The sequence below is a fragment of the Microcaecilia unicolor genome, chromosome 7, assembly GCF_901765095.1.
Source record: "Microcaecilia unicolor chromosome 7, aMicUni1.1, whole genome shotgun sequence".
Lineage (NCBI taxonomy): Eukaryota > Metazoa > Chordata > Amphibia > Gymnophiona > Siphonopidae > Microcaecilia > Microcaecilia unicolor.
Genome location: NC_044037.1, coordinates 160,134,246 through 160,157,343, shown reverse-complemented (window position 1 = coordinate 160,157,343; position 23,098 = coordinate 160,134,246). Strand labels below are relative to the sequence as shown.

General features: G+C 43.0%; 1 protein-coding gene across 1 annotated transcript in view; it reads left to right on the top strand.

Annotated features, from left to right (window-relative positions):
* Positions 1-23,098, top strand: part of ADAM23 (ADAM metallopeptidase domain 23) — a 1,183,145-nt gene that overhangs the window by 890,905 nt on the left and 269,142 nt on the right. Inside the window, exon 22 of the mRNA XM_030210005.1 lies at positions 4,196-4,301. Within this exon, the coding sequence (XP_030065865.1) occupies positions 4,196-4,301 (106 nt within the window). The remainder of the gene's footprint in view (positions 1-4,195; positions 4,302-23,098) is intronic.

The following is a 23,098-nucleotide window of genomic DNA, read 5'->3' as shown; positions in this document are numbered from 1 at the left end:
CGAAGGCCAGACCAACTTCATGGACTTCATTTCAAACACTTGTGTAACCAACTCCAATATACTAGTATTAGGAGACATTAACCTCCACCTAGAAGACCCAAACTCTACCAATGCACGAGAATGCAAGGAATTCCTCCACTCATGGGATCTTAAATGGCCACACATGCAATCAACCCATGTCAAAGGGCACACACTCGACCTCATCTCACACAATCTGTCCACAGACCAGAACCTAATAATAGAAAGTAAATGGGCAGAAACACCATGGACCAACCACTACAAACTAAACCTATCCCTAAAATGGCAGAAAAATGGTTCACACCGTATAGAAGAACACACAAGAGGCCAAATAGACTCTGAAACATTCTGGCAACAGATATACAAAAACGAATGGACAGCACAAACGGACTCCATATACTATCTCTCAGAATGGGATAAAAGATGCAGAAGCATACTGGACGAAATAGCACCCTTACAAACAAGAACCTCACGTAGGCATAACTCGATACCATGGTTCAACAAAGAACTGAAAAAAATAAAAACACAATCCAGGAAACTCGAACGAGCTTGGAAAAAAATAAAAGACGAACACACACTCAACGCATGGAAACAAATACAAAGAAAATACAAATAGGCAATAAGACAGACCAAAAGGTCATACTATAAAACTAAAATAGGGCCAGATTACAAAGACACAAAGAAATTATACCAACTCATGAACAAACTACTAGACATCACCTTGGTCACCACAATCAATACAGACATCCCATCTGCAGACAACCTTGCTAAATACTTCAATGAAAAAATTGCAAACCTAAGTAACACGCTACCTCAGGACAACACCGATATCGAAAATTTCATCACTGGCTTGGACCCAACCCCTGGTGAATACCCAGCGGACCGAACCTGGTCAAACTTTGCTCTCCTCACTGCGGAAACAGTCACCCAGGCAATTAATAGGTTCTCCAACTCTCACTGTAAATTGGATACCTGCCCCAGCTACTTAATAAAATCCGCCGCCCCCCCCCCCCCCTGCTTTATAGCAGACCTTACATCCCACATAAACTACATGCTTCAACAAGGTCTCTTCCCTAAGGAAAATGGCAACATCCTACTCACCCAAATACCAAAAGATCCCAAGAAAAAAATCTAACAAAATCACTAACTACCGCCCAGTAGCATCAATCCCACTGGTGGTCAAACTGATGGAAAGCATGATAACCAAACAACTTACTGATTATATGAACAAATTCACAATATTACATGAATCACAATCAGGATTTCGCCCCCTCCATAGCACTGAAACAGTACTAATTACCTTCCTAGCCAAATTCAAGCAGGAAATAGCAACAGGCAAAAGCATACTTCTCCTCCAATTCGACATGTCCAGTGCGTTCGACATGGTAAACCATAAAATACTGCTAAGACTCCTAGATTACTTCGGGATTGGCGGACACATACTTAGTTGGATCAAGAGTTTCCTAACCACTAGAACATATCAAGTGAAATCAAGCTCAAACATATCACCACCGTGGAAAGCAGAATGCGGAGTACCTCAAGGATCACCACTATCACCGATCCTTTTCAACCTAATGATGACCCCACTAGCCAAATCCTTATCCAACCAAGGCCTTAACCCTTTCATCTATGCAGACGATGTCACAATATACATTCCTTACAAACGTGATCTGACATAAATCACCAACAAAATCAAGCTCAGCTTGAATATCATGGACTCATGGGCAAACGCATTTCTACTAAAACTCAACACAGAAAAAAAACACTGTCTCATCCTCTCATCCCAATACAATACGAACAAACCCACAAACATAAACACCCCAGATTTTACCCTCCCTATCTCAGACAGCCTGAAAATTCTTGGCGTTACAATCGAACGTAACCTCACACTAGAGAACCAAGTGAAATCTACAACAAAGAAAATGTTCCACTCAATGTGGAAACTCAAACGCATGAAACCATTCTTCCTGAGGGAAACATTTCGCAACTTGATACAATCAATAGTACTAAGCCATGTAGACTACTGCAACAGAATTTATGCAGGATGCAAAGAACAAATTATAAAGAAACTTCAGACCGTTCAAAACACAGCAGACAGGCTTATATTTGGAAAAACATGATTCGAAAGCTCCAAACCCCTCCGAGAAAAACTGCACTGGCTCCCAATCAAAGAACGTATTGCTTTCAAAATCTACACCCTGGTTCATAAAATTATCTATGGCGAAGCCCCGGGATACATGACAGACCTCATAGACCTACCAACCAGAAACACAACAAGATCAACACGAACATACCTAAATCTCCACTACCCAAGCTGCAAAGGACTCAAATACAAATCAACCTATGCATCCAGCTTTTCCTACATAAGCACACAACTATGGAACGCATTACCAAAAGCCGTGAAAACAACTTATGATCACCTAAACTTCTGGAAATCATTAAAAACTAACCTGTTCAAAAAGGCATACCCCACCGACCCAACTTAAATGCCTGTACCCTGCAACACAACGAAACCAAAGCTCGTAATGGACATATAATAACTCTTCCTCTCTACGATTCCCTAATGTGTCTGTACAAATGAACCTTATTCTACCACAACATTACTGTATTTGTTCATACCGGAATTGGAGAATGCCTTTACGGTACTATGTAAGCCACATTGAGCCTGCAAATAGGTGGGAAAATGTGGGATTCAAATGTAACAAATAAATAAACTTATTCTAGCCTACACAAGGAAGGTTATTGAAGTAGGGCAAAGAAGTAGTTACTCTGGCTCCACTTTTCTTTAGGTTAGGAATAGTTTGTGATAATATACTTCTGTATGTTTTCTGCTCTCTTTTGTATTGAGGACTTGGAGGCTTATTTTCAAAGCACTTAGCCTCCCAAAGTTCCATAGAAACATGGAACTTAGCCTCCCAAAGTGCTTTGAAAATATGCCTCTAAGAGGCTTAAATATATAGTATAATCTTTATTTTAGGATCTGTATTTTGTTTTTGCAGACCTATTTTCTTTGTATTTTTATATTTCTTGTAAAATGCCTTGTTTCTTTTCAAGTGAAAGATTGTATTTTTGCTTAATGGATATTTGAAATCTAATAAATATAAAGTTAAAAAAGGTATTATCTTATTTTCTTTTCTTTGTTTTGTTTTGTTTTATTTCTGTTCATATATTTTTCTGGAATTCCAAAGTATTGTGTCATGAACCAAGCTTCTGTCTCCTGATGACAGTTCAGAGAGAATTAAGAAGGAAGATAATTCAATGGATGGAAAATTAATACACTGCTGTCATATTTATCTTCTTCTAAATATAGCTGATATGGAGAAGGAATTATCCAGGTGGCCATGTAGGTATAGGGAGTACGGGAGTTCAGTGCAAGAAGTAAAAGCATCAGCTCTGGTATGTCCCCGAGGATTCAATAGGTCGCTCAAAGTTAGACACCCAAATCTGGACACAGATCCCAGATGCGCACATAAACTAATTAGTCAATTAGGCTCTAACCATCAATTATGGGAATTTCAGTAGGCATCATTCTTCACACCCAAAGTTGGGCATGGGAATCCACACTGAACGTTATTCTATAAAAATTGCTTAGCGCTAAATAACCTTTATAGAATTGTTGCTTAGTGCAGATGTTAATGGCGCCTAACTTTGGGCACCATTTACTGAATCTGCTTTGTATATCCTTCAATTATAGCATCATCATTACAAGTTAAAAAGTGGGGATTCCCAAATAATTCTTTATCTTGTGTATGTGATACGTTATCCACTTAGAATTTGGAGATAATGTGGAATATAAATAAATTATTATTATTATTCCAGGATAATGGTTGCTTGTTTGTTTGGTTTTTTTTTTTTATAGAGGTGTAGGGATTTATTTGCTTATTCTTACCTGTTATTAATGTTAAATTGATTGCCAAGTGATTTCTAGACAGTTAGATTGTAATTCTACTATTTCATCTTAACATGAAGGCCAAAAAAGTAATGGAGTTCAAAAAAGCATGCATAAGCACAGAGGAACAATAGTTGTGAAAAAGTGAAGGGACAGCCACAGATAAACCAGGGTATGTATCATTTTACTAGGAAGTAATGTAGACAAAATAGATGCTTTATACCATCTGTAGTTTTCAAGAAAGTTGCATTTTTATCTCTTAGACTCGTTTCCTTCCCTTTTTATCAGAAGCTGCTAGTTCTGACAAATTCTGTTATGAAAAGCTTAATACCGAAGGCACTGAGAAAGGAAACTGTGGGAAAGAAGGAAATCGATGGGTTCAGTGCAGCAAACAGTAAGTTCTACATTTGTTATCAATTTGCTACCTAAATTCAGTTTTCAAATGTGATATTTATTAAATAAAGAGAAAATGGCAAAAGGAGAGAGAGGTAGAAAGTATTCCACAAATGAGATAGCCTGTAGTGTTTTTGTTTGGAATTGGTATACAGTGTGATCCAAAACATATATGACCCAGAGACGTAAAGGACAAATCTGTAACCTAGATGCCCACATTTACACATGCAGTGTTTAGAATAGTATCACTTATGTGTATATATGAACACATACTCATGTAGGTACTAGCAGGGCAACTAAGCACTTTTCTGCAAATACCTGCTTAACTTACATAGCATCTTTTTGCAAGGAGGTTGTACTTTTGAACAGACCATATACAGCACATAGGTACATGTGTAGCTTACAGAATACTGTAAGTTATGCATGTTCCCTGCCACATTTAGGTATCTGCACTTAATGTCTGCTGTATGGATGGTGTAACTGCAAGCTCCTAAATGTTAGGTGCACCAATACAGGGTTTTGCTTGTATTCTAAAACTGAATCTAGGTACTAGGTTCCTTTATAGAATAGACACCTAACAGGCAGCCTCAGGGTACCTAAATAAAAGTGTCCATGTAAAGAATTGCGCCTTTAGAGAATAAAATACTGTTGTTGTTCTTCTTCTTCTTCGTCTTCGTCTTCTTCATCTTCTTCTGTTACATAGCACTTACAGGTAGACGTGAGGGTTTTGGTTTCATTTGAATGCCTATTCAATTAGATAACCTTCATTAAATTCACCTGCTCTGTGAGGGAAAATATGAATGAAACCGATTGGTATGCAACCTCTCTTTGATATGCTGATTGGTTTACATAGCCTTTCTTAGTAATTACACGAGCCTGTTATTTAGTACGCCATTTAAAGATAAAATGGATAACTTAGTTTGGTTAACTTTATGCCAGCTGCTTGGTCAATCAGTGTGATCCCTCGACTCACTGCAGGATGCCTTCACCACCCCTGTCTGCCAGCAACACTTCCGTTGAGCCAGACTCTCTCCAGCCTCACTCCCCAGCATCGTGACGCTGGCAGGAACCAGCCCTCCATAGGCATGCACATGCACCACAGTGCCAGATTTAAAGGGCCAGCAGCCCAAAGTATTTCCTACGCTCTTCGCCAATGTCATCTGGAAGGGGCAATCTAACCACTCCAATCCTCCCCTGCCTTGTCTTCGCAATGAGGTCTTCTTGCCGAGTTGTCAAGTCCCGCCTCATCAAGCCTTGCTGTTTTACCAGCTAAGTCCTGCCTTGTCCAGCCTTGCTGTGTTTCCAGCCAAGTCCTGCCTGGTCCAGTGCTCCAGTCACTACTCAGCACTCCAGTCTCTGGTCCACATTCCAGTCCTAGTCCAGTTCTCCAGTCTTCAGTCACTACTCAGCACTCCAGTCTCTGGTCCAGTTTCTAGTCCTAGTCCAGTACTCCAATCTTCAGTCACTATTTAGCAATCCAATCTCCAGACTCTGGTCCACATTCTAGTCTCCAGTCCTAATCCAGTGCTCCGGTCTCCAGTTACTACTCAGCACTTCAGTCTCTGCTCCACGTTCCAGTCTCCAGTCCCAGTCCAGTGCTGCAGTCTCCAGTTTTAGCCCAGCACACCAGTTCCCAGTCTGTTTGATGTCTCTGGTTCCTCTCATGAGTTCCTGTTACCTGAGTTTCCCTGGACTTGGCCACCATCAACAGAGACAATCCTGTCCCTCCAGGTGGGGTTCAGCGGCGGCCCAAGGGCTCACCTCTAGTCTTGTGACAGATTGCGAAGGCCATGAGCTTGACCGAGTCACCAGCCTTTGCAGCTGCTCCAACAGCTGGTACTTCAGCTCCATCAGCTCTTGGGTGCAGTCCAGAACTTGACCCAGCACAGGGATCACCTCCTGATGACTGTGGCGCTCCAAGCCACATCTCCTCTACTTCCAGGAGCCAGTTCTGCCCTGGCAGCTGCTCAGGCTACCATGGGCATTTGACTTGCACTCCACCCCGGTTAGATGGGGACCTGAAGACCTGCAAGAGGTTCCTCAATCAGTGTCAAATCATATTTGAGCTCCAGGCAAGGGACTTTGCCCATGTGACATATATTATCGCGTTTCTTTCAGGTCTGCCTTGTGGGAGTGGAGTTGATCCCATGTTGAACAACCTACATGAATTCCTGGATCAGTTATGCAGGAGTTTTGAGGAGCCTATTACAAGGATCACTAACCCTTGGCAATTATGCCATACAATTCTGGACCATGGCCTCTGAATTAGAATAGAATAACGAAAGCTAGCTATACGTGACCTTCCATCTTTCTTGGATGACTTCATTCATCTGAGTACCAGGGTGGACATCTGGTTTTGAAAACTGGCTCAGGAGCAGCAGTCCTCCCACAAAATGGTCCACCTAGTTCTTAGTTTACAGTGGTTTTCCCATACACCTTCCAAGACAGCTACCTTTGCTGGCACTGGAAAACCAGTGCAGGTAAATCGCTTCTCTCTTTGACCAGGAGAAATAGCAACGCCGGTCCCATAACTTGTGTCTATATTGTGGAGAACAAGGCCACTATATCATCAAATGCCCCAAGAAGCCAGGAAACTTGTTGGTCTAGCCTTGGCTAGGAAAGCAGTTTCTGGTTCTTGCTTCTTTGGAATTGGACCAGGCATTAGCCAACACGGAAGCCTTCATCGACTCCAGAGCTGGAGGGAACTTCATAGATGAAGCCCTAGTCTGGCATTACCATATTCCTACACAGGAACTCTCTCATCCGATTGAGCTCATCAAGACTAAAACCTTGCCCCTCCACTTGAGAATTAGAACCCTCCATACAGAGGTCATTGCCCAGTATGTTTTACAGACAGCAGTTAACTTCATTATCCTTGGAATCCCATGGCTTCAAAAGTATAATCCTGGGATTGATTGGGACAGGGGGAAATTCACTACCTGGAATGCGCCCTGTCAATTCAAGTGTCTGGAGGCAGTTAGACCCATCATGACCGTTGCTACCAGTGGAACTGAGACTCCAGGGGGACTACCTCAGGCCTATAGCGATTACACCTTCTTCTCTAAGAAACAGGCTGAAACTATTACCCCACATCTTGCCTATGACTGCCCCATTGACCTGCTGCCAGGGAAAATGCCTCCGCAAGGAAGGGTCTATCCGTTATCTGTCCCTGAGATCAAGGCTATGTTGGCCTACATTGCAGATGACCTCCAGAGGGGATTCATCTGTCCCTCCACATCTCCGGCTGGAGCCTGATTTTTCTTCATGGAAAAAAAAGATGGCACCCTATGTCCTTGTATAGACTACCGTGGCTTAAATGCCATCATGTCAAGAACAAATACCCGTTCCCCCTGATTACCAAGCTGTTTACAAGGGGCCCATATTTTTACAAAACTGGATCTGAGAAGAGTGTATAACCTGATTCATATCTGGGAAGGAGACAATTGGACGACGGCATTTAATACCAGGGACGGCCACTTTGAATATCTTATCATGCCATTTGGGCTCTCCAACACTTGTGCAGTTTTTCAGAACTTTATGAATGACATCTTTCATGACCTGCTCTATAAATGTGTCCTGATATACTTGGATGACATCCTGATATTTTCAAGAACCCTTGCCCAACACTGGGTACAAGTCAAACAGGCGTGATAAGTGATAATCACCTTTATTCCAAATTAGAAAAATGTATATTTGAGCAGCACAAGTTACCTTTCCTGGGCTGCATCATTTCTGATCAAGGGTTGAAGATGGGCCCAGCTAAGCTTTCTGCAGTTCACAACTGGCCATGCCCCCTGGGGCGTTGGACTTTACAGCAGTTTTGGGAATTCGCAAACTACTATTGCCAGTTCATTCAGAATTTTTCCTCCATTGCTGCACCCCTTACTACCTTGACCCAGAAGGAAGCCATTTCCCAGGACTGACCTGAAGAGGCAGTTGTTGCCTTTAACCTTGCCTTTAACCGCCTGAAACAAGCCTTCACAATGGCCCTGATCCTTTGTCACCCTGACCCTGAGAGACCTTTCTTTGTGGAAGTGGATGCCTCTTATATGGGGCTGGTACCATCCTATCCCAGTCAGATGTACGCTACCCTGTGCGTTTTTCTCCGGGAAGTTCTCACCTGCAGAAAGAAACTACATGATCAGCGATCAAAGGTTATTAGCCATAAAGATGGCCCTGGAAGAATGGCACCATCTTCTCAAGGGACACCAACACCAGTTCACAGTGGTTATGGATCACAGGAACCTTCTGCACCTTCAGGAAGCCCGAAGGCTCAACTCCCGCCAGGCTGAGTGGTCCCTTTTCTTCTCACAATTCGACTTCCGGATGATCTTCTGATGGCTGAAAATAACCTACGAGCTGATGCCCCCTTTTGGGCTCTAGAGACTACCGAGAAGACCCTGAACCTGCAGACCATCTTGGACCCTGCTAAAATCCAGACTGCAGTCTCGGTCAATTCCTCCGGGCAAGACTGTGGTTCCAAAACTATTGTGGGATTCAGTGCTAAAGTGGGGGCATGAATCCAAGATTTTTGGACATCCGGGAGTTCTGGGCACACTGGAACTTAATGATGGCCACAATTGAGGGGAGACGTTCAAGACTTTGTCTGTGCCCATCACAAATCCTCCCACTCCTGCCCTTGGGGGCTTCTTCAGCCACTCCTGATTCCCAAGGCACTATGGGTTCATGTAGCCATGGATTTCATTACGCATCTCCATGAGTTTGACAAATACACCACCATCTGGGACGTGGTAGATCAGTTCTCAAAAATTGCCCACTTCACTCCCTTGCTTGGACTGCCATCAGCCCCACACTAGCCAGACACTTCTTTAAGGAGATCTTTTGCCTGCATGGTTTACCAAAGTCCATCATCTCAGATCGAGGAGTTCAGTTTACTTCTAGATTCTGGCAGAGACTCTGTGGATCACTACAGGTTAAGCTCAAATTCTCATCTGGTTATCATCCACAGACTAATGGCCAGATGGAAGGGTCAATCAGCTCCTGAAAACCTTCTAGTGCAGTTACATCTTGGTTCAACACAATGTCTGGTCCCAGTTACTGCCATGGGCTGAATTTTATCTTAATAATCATGTGAGCAAATCAACAAGAACTCATACTAACAATGCAATGAGCATGCTAATAGATATTCATGACATCATTTCGTACTCCTCTGCTTTGCTTAGAGAACAGCGTGGTGAACATGGGCACCTTTACTGCCATAAACATTACACCAGCTCGGAGCTGGCTTGAGGGTGTTTTGTGAAGCAGCCCTTAGAAGCATCTTATCAAAGTCCTTGCTCGTTGAAGACAAGCCACTTTTACATTCTATTAATTGGTCTGCAAACAGAAGCCAGAGATTTTAGAGATTTAAATGCAAAACTGTTTTTGAAACATGACCAAATTGTTTTTGTTTGGAATTTTTCACCGTTTTGCCCCCTCCCCTCTTGGAGAAGCCACAATCATTTTGGATCATTCTGTCAATCGATATGATGATGCCCATTTTTATCTGTCCCATTTTACAAAATCCCTATTCACACTGAGGGGCACAACAACAGAGCTCCAAACAAAAGGAGATACGAGGAAAATTGTGATTCTGCTGCAGTTTTGTTTTTCCGTATTTTTGAATCACAGAAGGCTTTCACATGTAAATGATGATAAAGGTACTATATGTAAAATAATCTTGCACCTTGTGTGGAAGTCACTGCAGTCCAGAGCTGAGCAACTGGCACCTCTTCCTCCTCCCTCCTTCCCTCCTCCTCTCTCTGGCATTCTGGGCATGCTCAAGAGCTGTGATTAATGCACAGCTGTTAAGCTCATGCGCCAGGCACAATCCTCCTGCCAGACTCCCTAATGCTCAACGTTATAAGCGCACCTTTATTTGCTTCTCATTAGCTCTGAGCATTAGAGAGTTGTTCTTTTGCACTGTTCCAGCGCTGTTCAGTACAGCACCAGAGTTTTGAACATCTGCCTCTAGGTAAACTTTGGAAAGCCACTACTTATCCCTGTGTATGAGCAAGGACTGAATCTATTCTTTGAAATCCTGCCATGTATTTATTAGGGATGGACAGTCATTTCAAACAAATGTTTACTGATGAGAGTGGGCACAGTGCATACATACCCCATAATTCTATAAACTTGCATGCACAATTTTATGCTTAGTGTGCAAAGTTGCACATGCAAGTAATAGCAGCTAATTATATGAAACTATTCTAATTGGCGTTAACTACCGATTGTTTGTAATTGGTGTTAATTGGCACTAATTAATAGTTACGCCTATAACTGCTGTTTGTATTTTGCTCATGCAAATTACATAGTATCCAACTGTAAGGGGGGGGGAGGTGAAACTGAGAGAGGCATGGGTTGGTCAGGGGTGTGCCTAGCAATTATGCGTGCCTACAGTAGACGTTGAGGCAGTGTAGGTGCTCGCACCTAAAGTTAGGTGCATAACTGTGGACTTACACTAATATTCTATACCTGCAGTTGCGCATGCAATTGCCATTGTAGAATTCGCACTTAGTGTACATCATCCCAGCACCTAACTTTAGACAACTAATTATTTATTGGAATTTATTAACTACCTTTATGAAGAGATACAAGTGCAGTTTAGCTTAAAAGCTTACAATTTTGTTAACAGCATAGCAATAGTAAATTGACCAAACATAAGCATAAATACAATCAATGAGGTAAATTTGGACATGGCAAATTTAAACCTAGAAATATTACTAACATGATACAGTACCAGAAATATACACATTTAACAGCACCATAGAACTTCATATAACAGAAATATGGTAAATGTCATACAATACAAATGACACTATAATAGACAGCATGAAAGAACATTTAAATAATACAATGAAAGCATAATACCAGTGACACTCCTAATAAGCACATATTAGAACATTCAGATAATATAGATATGTTGCTAATGCTGTTCCTACAATACAATGAAACATCTTACTATGTATCCAAGGGGCCAGGTGCAGATATATAGATGGGACAAGATGAGTAGTGAGGAGTTAATTGGGGTAAATAGATGGGTGGCTAAACTTGAGGCTTGTTATATATACAGTTGAACAAGGTATGAGGAACTTGCTGCACACCCTATAAGTTGAACCCAGATGCACAAAAGCTAACGAGCCAGCAACATGGCTTTTACACTGGTTCTAGCTGGTTTAGCGAGCAAGGAGTACAGTGAGACATGCACAAAAAGGTTCTCTGAGCTCTTTTCCCATCACGGTAGCAGCTAATGAAAATTGTATGCAGAGTTGTTATAATGAGCTAATTACTATACAAATGTGCATGCAAAGTGATGCACAGCTGTTTTCCGAGCGATGCACAGAAGCAGTCCCTACCTTTACCGTGGAAAATTTAACAGGTGGTCAGGAGCTGTCGGTACTGCCTACAATGACAGCTGAAACATTGGAGGGAAGAATCAGTCCATCAGAGCAGACCAGAAGATCTGGACAGAGCAGCTCTTTTTTTTCACTTCCTCAACCTGCTGGGAGCTAAAAATAGATGTCTATCTTCCACTCTTCCCAAACCAAAACAAGGCAAAGCTGTTTCCAGTATCCGTGCTGCTTCCAGTATCCATTTTATATGTGCCTCCCCAGTACCCAATCCCTGTGCCTCCCAGTATCCAAACCCTGCACTTCTCCTGTATCCATCCACACACTGCTGCTTCCTGTATCCAAAAAACACGGTGCATGTCCAGATCCTGCACCAGTTTTCATACATGCAGCTTCCTTGCCTGTATGAAAGACGTATACAAGCGCTGCTCTGAAGTCCAGAGCTGCTGTTTCTGCTCACAGTTAGAGCTGAAGAAATCGAGTAGTTTCAGCTGGGAGACGGAAAAGAAATAGGCCGGCTGAAAACTCCACAATACTGAGGTGATCTTTCAGCATTTCCTTTCGCTGTAGTCTTTTTTCATAGAACTGCAGTTACTACCTCAAACACAGGTAAACAAATGCTGGGGCAGCTTTGGTTTTAACAGGTCCTCTGTGTTGGATGAACCCTTTCACAGGAGGTTTGAGCTTGAGCATTCACAGAGCAGCCCCTATTGCATGCAAATGAGCTGTTCGCAAAAACAGCGAACAGCTCATTTGCATGTGATTCGCTTTGGGAATCCTTCAGTATTTCTAAATCTGTAAATTTTACCAAGATAGAAATAAGGAGCAATTCTTTACGGGGACCTTAGTGCATCTAGCTCTTAGACAGTTACAGGGTGTACAGCAAGCTAGTGGATAGTCAGTCACCACATATATTAAAGGCTTGGGAGAAGAGGCTCTCACCTGCTTTCTGAAATAGAGGTAGTCTTGAGTTAGAAGTAGCCCCTCGGAGTAAGTTCTAGAGTGTAGGAACTACTCTTGAGAAGGCTTGCTAGTGGGTATCTCATCATGCAATTTCTTTTGACTAGGATACTAATCAGTGATGTTCCTTGAGAGAACCTTAGAGGTCTCAAAGGTTTGTAGAGGGCTAACTTATTCTTTAAGTACTTTGATCCATTTTGTCTAAGGACCTTAACAATCAAACATAGAGTTTTAAATTTAGCTTTTCAAGGTACTGGTAACCAGTGTAGTTTATGCAGGAAGAGTGTAATGTGGTCACACAGCTTGTAACCTTCTATCAGTCGTTCTGCAACATTCTGTATTAGTTGGAGCTGGTGCAAACTCTTGTTAGTTTGACTAGTAAACAGGGCATTATTGTAGTCCAGTCATGATGTTATATGCTAGTATTCTAAAATGTACATGTGCAGTGGGAGGGCAAATGTTAGTGCCTAGTTTATAGGGTTGCCCTTTTATAGTATTTAGAGTGTGAACTGTGAACTTTTAAAATGCTTTTAGAACTATTATTAGTACTTGTGGCTTAGTGAAATTTAGATTATTATGCCTGCTGCTACACTTCCATCTATGAAGTTACGGACATATCAGTAATTTTTATTGAGCTGTTGTGATATTTGTTGCATTGTTCATTGCTACTTTACATCTTATTTATTTTATAAAGACAACATAGCCACCAATGTGCCTTTATGAAATAGGCACCCAGAACCAGCCCCATTAGTGCACAATTCCTCATGCACAAATGTACATCTGCACCAAAGAAGATGTAAATGTGTTCATATTCTCTATGCATGCAAGGGAGATGACCAGAAGAATGGAGGAACACCAACCACTACTTTTACCCTACTCTCTTGACTTCCTATTCTCTCTACATGTGCATTTGTATTTTATCAAACACATGTATAGATCACAACTCTGCTCAAATTGTGCCCCCAAGAATGCTGATGCACAGATTGCTTAAAAACGTGTACGGGCCGATATTCAGACCATGGGAGAAAGCCCAGCTAGCTCCCATGGTCGGCGTTCAGTCTGGATATTCATAGCCAGGCCATTTCCGGTGACCAGCATTGAATATCCAGTTTATTTTTATCCGGTTTAAAGTTAACTGACTAAGTCGATATTCGAAGATAGTGAACTTTAAACCAGCTAGAGATATACCAGCTATTTAAGTTGCCCAGTGTGGCCGCTTACAGTAACTGGATATGAATTGAATATTCGAGGATAGCTGGCTATGAGGGGCATTTTCGAAAGAAACATCTAAGTCAGAATTTGGAGGTTTTACAAAGATGTCCAAATTCTGAAGCGGGAAAGGAGGTCATTTTCGAAAAAGATGGGCATCCATCTTTTGTATTCGAAAATACCATGGATGTCCTGCGATTTGGACGTTTTTGATTTTCGACCATTTTCGTAAAAAAGACGTCCAAGTCTAAAACTTGCAAAGGCAAGCCATTGGGACATGGAAGGAGCCAGCATTTTTAGTAGACTGGTTCCCCTGACATCCCAGGACAGCAATCGGGCATCCTAGGGGGCACTGGAGTGGACTTCATAAAATGCTCCCAGGTACACAGCTCCATTACCTTGTGTGCTGAGCCCCCCAACCTCCCCCCCACCCCAAAATCCACTACCCCCAACTGTACACCACTACCATAGCCCTTACGGGTGAAGGGGGCAGTTGTATGTGGGTACAGTGGGTTTTGGAGGACTCACAGTTTCCTGCACAAGTGTAACAGGTAGTAGGGGGATGAGCCAGGGCCAACCTGTCTGAAGTGCACTAAACTACTCCATGGACCTACATGCTGCTGTCATGGACCTGCGTATGACATTTGAGGCTGATATAGAGGCTGGCACGTTTTGGGGATGAGAGGGGGTTAGTGACCAGTTGGGGAGTAAGGGGAGGTCATCCTTGATTCCCTCCAGTGGTCATCTGGTCGTTTAGTGCACCTTTTTGTGCCTTATTCGTATGAAATACAGGTCTAGCTGACAACGTCCAAGTTTTAGTGCTGGACGTTTTTGCTTTGTTCCATTATGGCTCAAAGACATCCAAGTCTTAGGAATGGCCAAGTCCCACCTTGAACACGCCCCTGATACGCCCCCTTGAGATTTGGACGTCCTTCCGACGGTCTTCTCTGAGAAAGACGTCCAAAATGCGGTTTTAATTATACCGATTTGGACATTTCTGTGAGATGGACGTCCAAATGCCAATTTATGTCACTTTTTGGATGTCCCATCTCTTTCGAAAATGAGCCTGTATGTCACTGAATATAGCTGGATGGCCAGTTAAGTGCCATTTATCCAGCAAGGTGTCACTCCTGGCCAGTTAATTGGTTTTGAATATCGGGGGGGGGGGGGGGGGGGGGGAAGGGTTCAGTCTTTCAGTGCACCTACCTTTTATGCATGTATACCCAAACACAATGTTATAAGAACCTAAAACATTCTTTAGACACTGAAAAAACTTAATTAAATTATCCCCTAACTGCATATAAGATAACCAGCTTTTTGAACAGTGTTGTCTTATCAAAACAGTGTTTTTCATAGAAAATTATTTTTTAAAGACATACATTTGGGGAACAGTTTTTAAATAGTTCACATGGTTTCTCAGTTCACTGGAGCTTTTAATGAGCGTATTTAATGCAGATTTTTAAATTCAAGCTTTGTGCATTGTGAAAATTAACAGCCATAAAGTGTAAGGCAAAAGGAATCTACACTTTGCACTTGATATTTGTGCAACTGGCCAGGTTTAGGCATAGAGTGCACCTACTGTAGTAAACCATCTTGTATGTGTGTTATTTTACTTCTCAATCCAACAGCACCCACTGGAATGCCTGTTTTGTAAGACAACTGAAATACACAGTAGAAATGTATATTTGGTAACACAGTTTAAAAATATTACCCCCCCCCCCCCCTTTGGTTTAAATGCCAGCTGGCAAAGATATCTATACCCAAATATTCAGTGCCAGTATACAGATACCTCCCAGCATTGAATATCTGGTTATAACCTGGCTGCCAGCAGTTATATGGGTATCAGCAATATTCAGACGCAGATAATTAACCAGATTAAGTTAGGAGAGCCATTTTGCTGTCCTAACTTCATTCAGGTAGTTACCTGGTTAGTGGACTGAATATTCTCTGAGGACAAGCAGGACAATATGTCCTAACATTTGGATGAGCCCTGGTTAAGGACATTGCTCGTCATTCCTTCATGTGGAAGGTTTTAGCAAGCCAGCTTCACATGCGTGCGGCCTTCCCACCTGCCTGACTTGCCCAGGACCCGCAATTTTCTCTCATCTGTGGAGCAAAGAAAAAACATCTTTGGATTTTGTTGTGCTTTTTTTTTTTCTAGTCAAACTTTTTTTGGACTTCCTGCCCTTTTTCTTCCCTGGAGTTTTGTGGGATCAATTTATTTTCTCCTTTCCCTTTAGTTTAGTAGTTTTAGTGGCACTTTTAGGTTTCCTTTGTTTTCTGTGTCCTGCAGCTTTTTTAGGACTGAGCTCTCAGTCAGGAACCCCCTTTTTCTTCTCAAAAAAAAATAAAAAGATTATTTTCCACAACTGAGCCATTTGATTTCGCATTGGCTATTTTTCCAGGTTTGTCCCAGAAACATCCCAGTGAGTTTAAGAAATGCCGAAGCTGCATGTCTGTAACTGATCCTCACAACCTTTGTCTTTCGTGCTTCGATCCAGATCATGAGTCCTTTCTGTGGCAGAAGAGAACACTGAAGAGTCGAGAGGCCCTATGTGAGACAATTATTGGCACACCAGAGTCCAGTCCATCAGCATCGACATCAAAGACATCAGTCCCTATGGCATTAGGAGCTGCACCAGATACTGGGGATGCATCAACATTGTGGAAGTCTCCTCCTGCCTCGACATTGGGCGTCAATAGCGCTCGCTCGCTCATGAAGAGCATCATTTGACCCAACACTGAGGACCTGCTAGTATTCTGCATCAACCTCATTGGCACCAAGAGATCTCAATGTGCATCGAGCGAAAGCAAAGAAGCATCAGCTTTGATCCTTGTTGAAGCACAGTGCTAGGAGTTCCGCAACACCAGCCTTATCGGTACTCAAGAAACGGTACCATGAGGACTGCTCCCTTTTCATGGAAACGGTGCAGCTGTGCAGTTTCTCCGAATCTAGGACCCCACCTCTGATTTGGCTCCTACATGTTATGACAAGGTAAGCCCCAGAGATTCCCCAGTGAAGCAGTTGAGCCCAGAACTACGGGTCCCAGAAGTCCTTGCAAGAATGAGAGAAGAAAGTAGTCCTATAAAGATGGAATGAATTCCCAGCCCCAGCAGGGGGCGCAATGGCTCGAGGCAGGGTGAGCCTGTTACTCCCTTCCCCACTAGAGGGAGAGGGAAGGATGAAGCTCAGTTTGCCTGGCTTCGCCATCAGTATATAATTCCCCCCAGCTGTGAGAAGGGAAGAGCAGATTTCCTAGAGGCTCTCGTTCACCAGGAGAGAGGGGAGATGAATGGAGAGAGAGATTCCATGGATTATGTGGAGGAAGGAAGTAGCCTGCCACTAGAGCTGCCCAAGGGAGAGGAGCCAGCTACCATGGAATGGGAGAATTCAAAGGTTGCCCTGCCCAGCACTTGAAGGCAGTGGAGGAGGCCAAACCGGGCATGGTGCTGAGAGGTGGGAGAAACTGCCAACCTTGCTCCCTCTGTGCTGTGAAAAGGCAAGTGATTTGTGGTATTGGTTTGATGTGCAAAGACTGTCCATGAAGATTTGTTCTGAACTGTGGTGCTATATTGGAAGTGTGCTGAACTCTTACTAAACCCTTCTGAAGGGGGGGGGGGGGGGGGAAGCTAATGCCCTAATAGAAGACCTGAGGTCTTGAGGAGCGGAGCGTTTGCTGAGGGATTTTGGGACCTGGACTGTACCTTTTTTTCTTTTGAAGATTATCTTATGAGGACTGTACCTTTTTCTTTTGAAGACCATATTAAGAGGACTGTACCTTTTGTTTTGAAGAATATATTATGATTTTTGGTATGAAATTGCCTTGATAATAAAATACTTTGGCCCTGAGTCCCGGTATCAGCAGCATTCTGTCCTGGAACCCTGGGAGCCTGCAGGCTTGCTGGCTCCACCCGAGGAGGAAGTGGACCCCCCCCCCCCCTTTACAATGTACACAGACTGTCTCGGCATCAGCTCCAGCCCCACATTTACCAGTGCCTGCCCTCGAAGAGTGCCTCCAGGTCATGATTTATTTATTTATTTATTTATTTATTGCATTTGTATCCCACATTTTCCCACCTATTTGCGGGCTCAGTGTGGCTTACAATACATTGTGAATGATGGAAGTACAGTTTGTTACATTAAGATTATGGGTTACATTATGAGGAGTTATAGGAAGCAAATTCGGTAAAATCATCTTTGGGGCATAGATAATGTAGGATGTAACATTGGGGGAATGATAGGGTGTACGGATCATAGCAAGATAACGTTGTGTATAACAATTTATCTGTAGGTTGAATTGTGAATGTGGGTAGAGTACGGGGGAAGAGAATTCATGAGGGAGTGTATTGGTGCATATCTATTAGTGTGCATGGATTTCATATGTTTTGATCCTTGCAGTAAGTTTTTTCAAAGAGATAGGTCTTCAGTCGTTTGCGGAAGTCGATTAATTCGTGAATCATTCTCAAGTTACGTGGTAATGTATTCCAGAGTTGCGTGCTCATGTAGGAGAAGGTTGATGCATGTAGTGCTTTGTACTTTATGCCTTTGCACTTAGGAAAGTGGAGGTTGAGAAAAGTTCGAGATGATCTTTTGGCGTTTCTAGGTGGCAAGTCTATTAGATCAGACATGTATGCAGGGGCTTCACCGTGAATGATTTTGTGAACCAGCGTGCATACTTTAAAGGTGATACGGTCTCTGAGCGGGAGCCAGTGTAGCTTCTCACGTAGAGGTGTTGCACTTTCATATTTTGGTTTTCCGAAGATGAGTCTGGCTGCTGTATTCTGGGCTGTCTGAAGTTTTCTCAGTATTTGTTCTTTGCAACCTGCGTATATTGAGTTGCAGTAATCCAGATGACTGAGTACAAGTGATTGCACTAGGTTGCGGAAGACAGATCTTGGAAAGTATTGTTTTATTCTTTTCAGTTTCCACATGGAGTAAAACATCTTTTTTGTTGTGTTGTTCGCATGAGTTTCAAGTGTTAGGTGGCGGTCGATTGTTACTCCGAGGATTTTTAGATTATCTGATATTGGTAGGTTTAGTTTAGGTGTGTTGATAGCGGTGAATTTGGTCGTGTTGTATTGGGAGGTTAGTATGAGGCATTGGGTTTTTTCTGCGTTCAGTTTCAGTCGGAATGCATCTGCCCAGGTATGCATGATGTGTAGACTTTGGTTGATTTCGTTGGAGATTTCATTGATGTTTTGTTTAAAAGGGATATATATCGTTACATCATCGGCATATATGTAAGGGTTAAGGTTGTGATTTGATAGAAGTGTTGCTAGTGGAGTCATCAGTAGGTTGAAAATTGTTGGTGAAAGGGGGGATCCTTGCGGTACTCCGCACTCAGGTGTCCATGCGGCAGACGTGGTTGAGTTTGAAGTGACTTGGTATGAGCGTAAAGTTAAGAACCCCTTGAACCAATTTAGGACATTGCCTCCGATGCCAAAATATTCAAGTATGTGTAATAGGATTCCGTGGTCGACCATATCAAAGGCACTTGACATGTCAAATTGTAGGAGGAGTATATTGGTGCCGGTTGCGATCATTTGTTTGAATTTGGTCAGTAGGGTGGTTAGTACTGTTTCTGTGCTATGATTTGACCGGAATCCTGATTGGGCGTTGTGTAGTATTGAGAACTTATCAAGATAATTTGTGAGTTGTTTGGTTACCATTCCTTCTGTTATTTTGGTTATTAGTGGTATAGAAGCAACTGGTCTGTAGTTGGTTATTTCGCTTGCGTTTTTCTTTGTGTCTTTGGGTATTGGGGTGAGTAAAATTTTTCCTTTTTCCTTTGGGAAAAGTCCGTTTGTAGCATGAAATTCAAGTGGTTCGTTAGGTCTGTTATGAATTGTTGAGGAGCTGATTTCATGAGGTTGCTTGGACAAACGTCCAGTTTGCATTGGGATTTGGCGAATCTTTTGAGTTTTAACGATTAGGTCTTCTGACAGTAATTCGAATTCGGTCCAAATTCTGTCTGCTGGGTATATTCCGTCTTCTGGGTCTAGGCAATTTAGGAGTGTGGCAAATTCAATAGTGCTGGTGGGTATTTTGAGTCGTAGTTGTATAATTTTCTCCTTGAAGTATTTCGCGAGGTCGTCGACCCCTGGTGTGTCTTTGCTATTGTTTGTGACTGGTGTGGTGATACAGGAGGAGCTGGTACTCATCCTAGCTTGGCGTGATGCCAAGGCACCAAGAGCATCAGTACCAGCTATGATGCTGCCCTGGCCTATTCTGGAGACCTATGCACTGTCAGGCATTCGTCAATGCCAGTGCCTCATTGGACATCAGAGCTGGCACCAACCAATGTGGTGCTCCTTTCTAGCCCATCAGGGGAAGAAGTGACCCTGTAGTCCAGGAGAGAACCCATATCTTGGCACTCTCACCCAGAGCTTGGTCAGAAGTCTAGTGCTCCAAGACAGACACAGACTCAGACATCCCATGAGGAATACTTCACTGAATCAGATACATACTGCTCCTGGGGGTCTGATGTGGATCCAGAGGAGCCCTCAAAGGAGGGATCCCTTGGTTTGCCTTTAGACCCTTCTCCATCTCGGGAAAGGAGAAAGTCTCTTCCAGAGGAGCTCTCCTTTGTCAGCTTTCAGAGAGAGATAGTTGACGCCATACCCTTTAATTTGGAAATTGAGGATGAACCCAGGGCTGAGATGTTGAACATCTTTGATTATGACTCCACTCCCAAAGTGGCTGTAGCACAGGCCATGCACAGCATCCTTAAGACTGCACAGATGAGGAATTGGAAGACCCCTTTCACTGTACAACTTGTACCGAAGAAGGCAGATTCTATGTATAGAGTCTAGAAGACTTCCAGATTCGAGAAGCATCAGCTTCCACAGTATTCTTTTTTTTGTTTATTATTTATGAAAATTTTAAATTTTTACAAGTATTAAACTTGTTACAAGAAATACAGGCATGAGTGAAACACATAATTCAAGTGTAAATCATAAATGAAGCAAAAACATTGTTAATTTACCATGTCTACCTTAGACCACAATAAATGGGGAGGAATCTTAAATGATTCAGGGAATCTAAATTAAAGACAGTTTAAAGAAAGGCATAGCCCTAACATCCACCGTTTCTATACATTATACTGGATTCATAACTTGACAAGCTTTTTCATATTTATAAATTCTCTTAATTGAGCTGGCACAAAAAACACATATTTTATACCTAGATATTTTACACTTGCAAGGGTAAGCAAGTAAAAATGTATCCCCCAAAGACCTGGTTTCCTTTCTCATTTCCAGAAACTGTTTTCTTCTCTCATGAGTAGTCTTGGTCACGTCTGGAAAAATCCAAAGTTTCTGGCCACAAAACATTTGCTGGATGTTTTTAAAGTATAATTTTAATACAGCGTCAAAGTCTTGCTCAAATACAAAGGATATTAGGAGAGTTGCTCAAACTGTTACCTCAGACAGTGATTCCTCCAAAATCAATGAAATATCCTTCAAATCCTCAGCTTTCTCCAAATTTGAAGTAATCCCTTCTTGATTCTTTTTTGTAGGTAAATAATAGATCTTATTAATCGGCAGAATATTTTGAGCGGGAAATTTTAAGTTTTCCACAAGGAAGTTTTTAAACAAATCATAAGGTGGAATTCCTATTGGTTTGGGGAAATTAAGAATTCACATATTCAATCGTCTATTATAGTTCTCAGTTTGTTCAATCCTTTTATCACAGTAGAAACTTTTTCTTTAATATTCACAGTTTCTTCCTGAGAGCGTTTTTCCTGGTCTTTTAAATCTTGCTTCAGCTTTTCCAAAGAGTTGGACAGCTGATCAACAGTAGTTGCAAGTTTTTGTGTCTCTTGAGTAGAATTAATTATTAAATCTTGCATTTTCTCCATTGACTGCCATAGCATGTCAAGTGTTACCACTCTAGGCGGGTCTCCCTGCATTGATTTACCTTCCACTGCCGTCTCTAACTTCAGAGGGGGACCCTGTCCGCTGGCCACAACGTCTCCGACTTCCAGGTTGTGTGGTTCAGCTTTCCCCTCCCGAATCGCGGCAGGGCAGAGTGGAGTTCCAGTATCCGGGGGAGACAAAGAGATCTCAGCCTCCAATGACGTCTGGGCCCCTGCACCAGCATCAAGTGGAGTTCCTCCTCCCGTTTCTGAAGGTGGACGCCGAGTTGCGAATTCGTCGAGCGTTCGCTGCACCGGAGAGGACGTACGAGCCTGGAAAGGTAAGGCTCTCACCGTCCCCTTTCTCTTGGTATGGGGCATCTTTCAGGGGAAAAAACAATATAGCAGGACAATCTCTCTGATCTCTTCGCAACGCTCAGCGTGTCGGCGCCATCTTGACTGCTCCCCAATGGCAGTATTTTGTCCTTCCACAGTATTCCATGTTGGTCGAATCTGCCCTCAAAAGAGCCAGATGTTTGAGGACCTATGCCTTGGTATCCCCAGGTAGGGATCAGTGGTGTAGCTACAGGGGGCCACGGGGACCTGGCCCCCCTAAATTGGCTCTGGGCCCTGGTTTGGCTGGCAGGGGTCCCTAACCAACGCCAGCTGAACCCTTTGTCCAGCGCTGGTCTCTGGCACCGTCACATTACCTGCCCTGCTCTCTCTTCCCCTCATGTCCGGTGTGCTCGTTTAGTGAAACTGAGCATGCGCGCATGCTCAATTTCATTTAAAAAAGCATGCCAAACATGAGGGGAAGAGAGAGCTCTCTCTTCTCCTCACATCCGGCATGCTTATTTTAGTGAAAATGAGCATGCACGCATGCTCAATTTCATTGAAATGAGCGTGCCTGATGTGAGGGGATCAGAGAATATGGCAGGCAATGTGGCGGCACCTGAGACCAACGCTGGACAAAGACTTCAGCTGGTAGGGGTTGGGGACCCCCATCAGCTAAGGTATGTGCAGCAGCAGCAGTGGGTGGGGAGCGGCAGGATGGCAGTGGGAGTGGGCAGCAGGGCAGCAGACCAAAATGTGCCCCCCTCACTTTGGGCTCTGGCCCCCTTCCACCTCGCGGTCTGGCTACACCCCTGGTAGGGATGCTCGCACTGTGAAGTCTTTTGGGAGGAAGTATGTTTAAGACTCAATGCTTATCTCCCAGTCCTACCAGCTCTACATGAGCATTTACTTGAAGAACTTGGTGTGCAGTGTGACAGAGTTTGCGGATACTCTGCCTCCAGAGAAGGCCGCAGAATTCCATCAGCTAGTAGCCAAGCAGAAGGAGTGTTGAAAGCACACAGCCCGGGCAACTTATCACGCTTTTGATGGGGCATCCAGACTTTCTGCATTAGTTAATGATATGCACAGAC